Source organism: Mustela putorius, unplaced genomic scaffold, assembly GCF_011764305.1.
Source record: "Mustela putorius furo isolate JIRA1106 unplaced genomic scaffold, ASM1176430v1.1 tig00000196_pilon_pilon_pilon, whole genome shotgun sequence".
NCBI lineage: Eukaryota > Metazoa > Chordata > Mammalia > Carnivora > Mustelidae > Mustela > Mustela putorius.
Genome location: NW_025421310.1, coordinates 11949819 through 11956313, shown reverse-complemented (window position 1 = coordinate 11956313; position 6495 = coordinate 11949819). Strand labels below are relative to the sequence as shown.

The window sequence follows — 6495 nt, the reverse complement described above, 5'->3', positions numbered from 1 at the left end:
TGTTTATTATTCTTTGAGGACGTCTTGTCCACAAAGCACTCATGGATTGTCTGACGAGCCAGCAGATGCTCAGTCCTGGAGGGCACTGTCATGACCAGTTGCCTGGTCTTGGGGGAGCACCTGCCTTGCCCCACGCTCGGAGTTCCTGTCTGTAGGTGGCTCAGCCCAGCACGAGACGGCCGTGCTTTCCTGGAAAGCTCACCATGTAGCCTGGTTAGCCCCTCACACGGTCGATGGGGAAGATGATGAGCTTGGATGTTCTCATTCCGGGCCATGCCCTTGGACCCTAGCAGGGCAGTGCTACCCATCTCCTTTTTTCTGCACCCCCCAGAAGCTCCAATGAAGCATCCTCGCCCCCTTGGGGAAGAGGGAGAGGACAGAGGGAACCCATGCTGGGTGCTGGGAGAAGAGCCTTCCGGAGCCTCCATCCCAGGGTGGGAATCCCAGGTCCCCACTGACAATCTGTGTGTGACCCTGGGCAAGTGACCCGGCCTGAGGCTGAAGATGTTCCCGTCTGTGAAATGGGAGCATAACAGGAATGCCGCGTCAGCCTCCCCAGGCTCTGCTGAGGACAGAGGGTGTAGAAGGGTGTCCAGCGTAGAGAAGGCTGGTGTGTGAGTTGGCCCTAGCCTTGTACCGAGTTACACTAAAACTTAGTCGCTTAGCGCATCAAACACTTCTGGTCCCATACAGTGTCTGAGGGACAGGGATCCCCGGGCGGCCCCACTGCATAATGCTGGCCCAGGTCTCTTTGTGCTGCTGTATGTAGTCTGATGCTGGCCAAGGCTGAGTCCTTGGCCGGCTTGCCTGATGCTTTGGAAATGACTTTCCCCAGGGGGCTTGGTCCTATGACCTCAGTTCTTGGTCTTGGCATGTCCGCACGACCCCGGCTGCCTATCCCCAGAGCGGCACCAGCCTTGGAGGTCCCTCTGTCATTTCTGCAGTGCTGAACGGGGAGCCCATGGCAGCCCTGCTCTGTAGGAAGGGACAACACAAGGGGCTGAATCCCCGGCGTGGGGTGGGGGGGATTATTGGGGGCTTCCTAGAATGCCCACCATTACTTGGGATTTAAAGCGGCTTTTTTTTTTTTTAAAGATTTTATTTATTCATTTATTTGAGAGAGAGAGAACACAAGCAAGCAGAGAGAGAGAGGAGGAAGCAGGCTCCCCGCTGAGCAGAGAGCCCGATGCGGGGCTCAATCCCAGGACCCTTCGCAGCTGCCTGCTGTTCCCTCTGCCTGGAGGTGTCTCCCCATGGGACGAGGAGCCCGTCGCTTTTTAGCCCCCAGGGTCCTCTCCTCACGGAGAGGTCTTCCCGGACCATCCGTCTAGATGAGCTGTCTTCCCCTCGCCCCAAACCCCGTCATTACGCCATTACCCCATTTCGTTTTCCCAGGAATTCGATCCCATGAGAACAGAGATGCCGTGTGCCTCATTTCTTGCTACCTCCCCATCTCCTACAGCTAGATGGAATATTAAAACTATTTCCTGGAGGGGCAGTAGGACCCCAATTTATGATAAATAGAGCACCACCCCCCAAGTGGGAGGTGAGAAGGACACACTTGTGGGAGCAGAAAGGGGGAAGGAGCTAAGGCAAAGGTCTTCTGTTTTTTCCTTTTACTTATTTCTGAAATATTGGGGTGTGTGTGTGTGTGAGAGAGAGAGAGAGAGAGAGAGAGACAGAAAGAGGGAGCAAGAGAAATCCAGGTTAGCGTGTGGGATGTGGAGTTGGAGCCTGCAGGAAGAGACGGGGTTAGCGGTGACAGGGACCGGACAAGAGGCATTCGTGGCTCAGGGGAAGGCTTATGCGCACACCCAGAGAGACTGGGGGTCATAGGGAGGGGTCATAGGGAGCCCCGGAAAGGGTCTTAGGGTTTTTTGTTTTGTTTAGACTTTATTGTTGCTTTTGTTTTTGAAAAACTTATATGTCTCTATGGCTACAAGGCAATCCAAATTGAAGAAACGAGGCTTGGATATAGCGCTTTCCAGAAAGCCTCACTTCTAGCGGTATCCTGTGTTCTTCCTGGCAATTTTCTGTGCATACATATGCATACACACACACACACACTATATTATATATAATTGCTGCCTTGTTTTAAAAGTCATGGATGGTAGCCTGCTATACGCACTGTTCAGCACCACATCTTTTCCTTTGACAATATATATGTCACATATGTATATATCATCTAATATATATTAAATTAAATATCTTTTTTAAAGGATTTTATTTATTTATTTGACAGATCACAAGTAGGCAGAGAGGCAGGCAGAGAGAGGCAGGCAGGCTCTCTGCCGAGCAAGGAGCAAGTTGCCCGATGCGGGGCTGGATCCCAGGACCCTGGGATCATGACCTGAGCCGAAGCAGACACTTAACTGACTGAGCACCCCAGGTGCTTCTAATTTTAACAAAATTGAAAAACCTGATTAAAAATTTATTTAAGTTATTAAATGAGACCAGCTGTTTCCAAGGGAGAAGTCAAGGAATACAGGCTCATACCGTTCTTCAGGGAACGTGTGGAAAACAGAAAGGAAACTGGACAGCAGGAGAGCGAATCCTCTGTAACCCTAAGGTCATCCTTTCTACTGGAGACAAATCCTTTGCAACCAGACTTCTTGCAAGTTACCGTTTCCCTTATCAGACTCCCCTCGCTGGTCCATAGCAAATAGCAACCTGAACAGAGATCTGGTCCCTTAGAAGATGAACTAACCCTGGGGCAGGGAGGGGTTCTGTGAAACAGGCTCCCAGGATGATCTAGAAATGACACCGTGCCCCCTCTTATTGCCAAATTTGGGATCATTTCTCGTAACTATTTGCTAGAGAACTTTAAGAATCAGTTCGCTGCAGCCTTACACTTTTTAGTGACGTCATGGAATTCCCTTGAATACATGCGCCATCATCTACTTGCATCATTTACTTCCTACCTCCCCTTTGGTGGGCAAAGGGACTGCTTCCACATTTGGGCGACTGGACACTTGGGCACTGGCAGGCTCCGCTTGGAGTCTGTGCAAATATCCGCTTGCAAGTGGGGAGGGGCGCCCCCTGCTGTTCGCTGATGACCGCAAAGTCAGGGGCTCGGTTAAGGAGCTGGTACGCGGTGCATTTCCCCTCCCAGCCGCCTAAGGATGGAAATACTGTTTGCATTCTCATTTTCCCTGGAGGGGACGGAGTTGCCCTGAAGGCAAACAGCCCCGGGGAGGAGTGTATGGCGGGGAGAGGAAAGATGGTATTTCACTTTGATCAATGCTTCCAGTATATTCAGACGCCGCTCCTGACTGGACACCGGAGCGCCTGCTTCTCTGCACTCAGGCTGGCACTGGAGCTAAAGGACCTCCTCTTTTCCTTTGCCCACCTGATGGGTCACACGTGGTCGTGGAAGATCGCCTTTCACTTGTCTGCATGCTGTTCTGCCATCCCAAATTTGTGCGGGACGCTTCCGGTGTTTATGGGGGAAATGCCCATGTCTCTAGAAACCTCCAGGTCCCAAGCAAGGGGTGGCCCTGCTGTCCGTGATTCTCTGCGGGGCTGAACATCTTTTCTGGGGCCTAGGATGGGCATTCCAGTTTCAGCTGCTGATGCGGACGGGGTTTTGGGGAAGCTTTGCTCATCTTAAGTAGAGGGCAATAGGCGGGGAAACTGAGGCACAGAGAGATACGTACTCATGGGCACACACCTAAGAAGAGTCTGAAGCAGGACTTGGACCTGAGCCTGTCGGGCACCACGTGGTACCTGGGAAGTGCCTGAGCGCCTCCTCCTATCTTGCAGGGCCGTGGACCTGGGCCGCGGTGTCCCCAAAGATCATGATGGCGTATATGAACCCGGGGCCCCACTACTCGGTCAACGCCTTGGCCTTGAGTGGTCCCAGCGTGGATCTGATGCACCAAGCTGTGTCCTATCCAAGTGAGTACCATCCTTCTCCCGATGCCACCTCCCTCCAGCTCTCGGTGACCCCTAGGGTCCCTTATCCTCCCTCAGGAAGAAGCTGGGAATTTGCCAGGGTAATATTGGAGTCACATACTGACTATATGTAGTCATTTGCAATTTGCTAAACACTTCTCCACGTCCTTTAGGGGTGCAGGAAAGTGTAGGGGCGTTCATAACAATTTAGGAAGGGTTCCTTCTACGTGGACCTGTCACTCTTCTACACTAGAAGGAGCTGAATATTCTCGATTATGTGTTTCAATTGGACATGCCTTCATGCATAAGAAATTTTAGAAAGGGTATAAAAACCGAACTCATACACCTCCTTAGAGGGCTAAAGCCAGTTCTTGGGGTGAGGCATGAGCCCCAAGATGACGGGCAAAGAGGGGCCCCATTTCGCAGGGGGACAGAGTGAGGTCTACAAGGTCAGGAAGTAGGTGGGCAGATGAATGCCCAGAGAGGGCTTCTCGGCATTCCACCGGACCTCAGGACCTCCCGCCGGGGGACAAAGAGACTGGCAGGTCCAGGTCCCGTGATGGTCCTATTGTCCTGTCCCTGCTTCAGGTGCCCCAAGAAAGCAGCGGCGGGAGCGGACCACCTTCACCCGGAGCCAGCTGGAGGAGCTGGAGGCCCTGTTCGCCAAGACTCAGTACCCGGATGTGTATGCTCGCGAGGAAGTGGCTCTGAAGATCAACCTGCCTGAGTCCCGGGTTCAGGTGGGGGTGGTCCGAGCCCTGGGTGTCTTCCAGCCCTTCCTGGGACCCAGAGTGAAGAGAGGGGGAGTAGTCCTAGAGTAACACCCAAAGTCATGTATGGCCTGAATATGACCCCTCGTCCCCGTTACTGCCCCTCACCCCTCCCTCCACTTTCTTTGCCAGCCACATCTGCCGATTCTTCCCCTAACACACCTGCTACGCACACACCAGCCCCAGGCCCTTTGCACTCCCTGTTCCTTCTACCTGGAGTTGCTTATTCCATCACTTTGCTCAAGCCTTTGTTTATTGACCGATCAGGTCACCGTGTCCATCAATGAGACCTAGCCGTACCCTCGCACTTACAGGTGCAATGTCCCCCGGGGGCCCTACCCTGCTGCTCCCTCCTCCCGCTCTGTGGGGTCTTTCCAAGTATTGATCACCTTCTAAAATACTATGCAGCATACTTACTGTCGATGTATATAACCTGTTGCCCTTGACAAGAAGGTCTGTCCACAGAGGCATCTCCAAAGTCCTAGTTCGTGCATGGTGATTGATTATGCGGAAGGATGGATAAGTGTACATACGGGCGTACGTGTGATTGCATGTGTGTGTGTGCATGATTACCTGCACATGTGCATGTGTGATAATACGTGTGTGCCTATGACTGTGCATGTGTGGATAATTGCAGATGTGAATGGTAGGTCGGATGGACAGACGGGGTGCCCCATAACCGACGGCAAGGTACGGTGGTGTGATTGGGACGTGCCTCCCCCATAAACGCCATCATTCAGGGCACCGTGGGGGCTCTCTGGGCTCCCTCCCCACTCACCCACCCCATCTCCCCTTGCCCCCCCCCCAGGTTTGGTTCAAGAACCGCAGAGCAAAATGCCGCCAGCAGCGCCAGCAGCAGAAGCAGCAGCCGCAGCCCCCAGGTGCACAGACCAAGGCCCGGCCTGCCAAGAGGAAGGCAGGAATGTCACCGAGATCTTCCTCGGACGTCTGTCCAGACCCCCTGGGCATCTCGGACTCCTACAGCCCCCCTCTCCCCGGCCCCTCAGGCTCCCCCACCACAGCCGTGGCCACGGTGTCCATCTGGAGCCCGGCCTCAGAGTCCCCGCTGCCGGACGCCCAGCGGGCGGGCCTGGTGGCCTCAGGGCCGCCTCTGACCTCCGCGCCCTACGCCATGACCTACGCCCCCGCCTCTGCGTTCTGCTCTTCCCCCTCAGCCTACGGGTCTCCGAGCTCCTATTTCAGCGGCCTGGATCCCTACCTTTCCCCTATGGTGCCCCAGTTGGGGGGCCCGGCTCTCAGCCCCCTTTCTGGCCCCTCCGTGGGGCCCTCCCTGGCTCAGTCCCCCACCTCCCTGTCCGGCCAGAGCTATGGCACCTACAGTCCTGTGGACAGCTTGGAGTTCAAGGACCCCACAGGCACCTGGAAGTTCACCTACAACCCTATGGATTCTTTGGACTACAAGGACCAGAGTGCCTGGAAGTTTCAGATCTTGTAGAAAACCCTCTCTGGCGTCTGCGGGGTCGGGCCTCCCTCCAAAGGCAGTGGCCCCTCTGGACTCATGGGCGGAGCAGCCCACCCGCATCCCTGTCTCCCCCTGCCCCGAGGAGGGTCCTCTCGCTCTCTGGGGGGCAGTTCAGTAGGACTTAGTAACCCTCAACCCAGCTGCCGTTTTAAACCATGAGCCCCAGACTCCTGACATGGGTGCTGAGAGGGTGCCCCGGGACGGAATTAAACCACCCTTGGTGGTTGATGTGGGGGGTCCTGGAGAGGTTGGCCTCGAGGTGCCCTTGAACAGACACAGGTGGGAAGGCTCAATTCCATACCTTCCGTTTGGGATGCTTGCTTAGCGTATGTCTAGAGATCCTTCTAG

General features: G+C 54.5%; 1 protein-coding gene across 1 annotated transcript; it reads left to right on the top strand.

The window, feature by feature from the left end:
• The first annotated feature begins 3797 nt into the window (after positions 1-3797).
• Positions 3798-6120, top strand: CRX (cone-rod homeobox). Its single transcript, XM_004767458.1, has 3 exons — positions 3798-3897; positions 4483-4634; positions 5473-6120. The coding sequence occupies exons 1-3, from the start codon at positions 3798-3800 to the stop codon at positions 6118-6120; spliced, it is 900 nt and encodes a 299-aa protein (XP_004767515.1).
• Positions 6121-6495: the final 375 nt, after the last annotated feature.

Coding starts and splice junctions, on each gene's coding strand:
- CRX (XM_004767458.1), top strand. CDS start 3,798: ATGATGGCGTATATGAACCCGGGGCCCCACTACTCGGTCAACGCCTTG. Junction 3,898..4,482: donor CCAAGCTGTGTCCTATCCAA/GTGAGTACCATC, acceptor TCCCTGCTTCAG/GTGCCCCAAGAAAGCAGCGG. Junction 4,635..5,472: donor TGCCTGAGTCCCGGGTTCAG/GTGGGGGTGGTC, acceptor CCCCCCCCCCAG/GTTTGGTTCAAGAACCGCAG.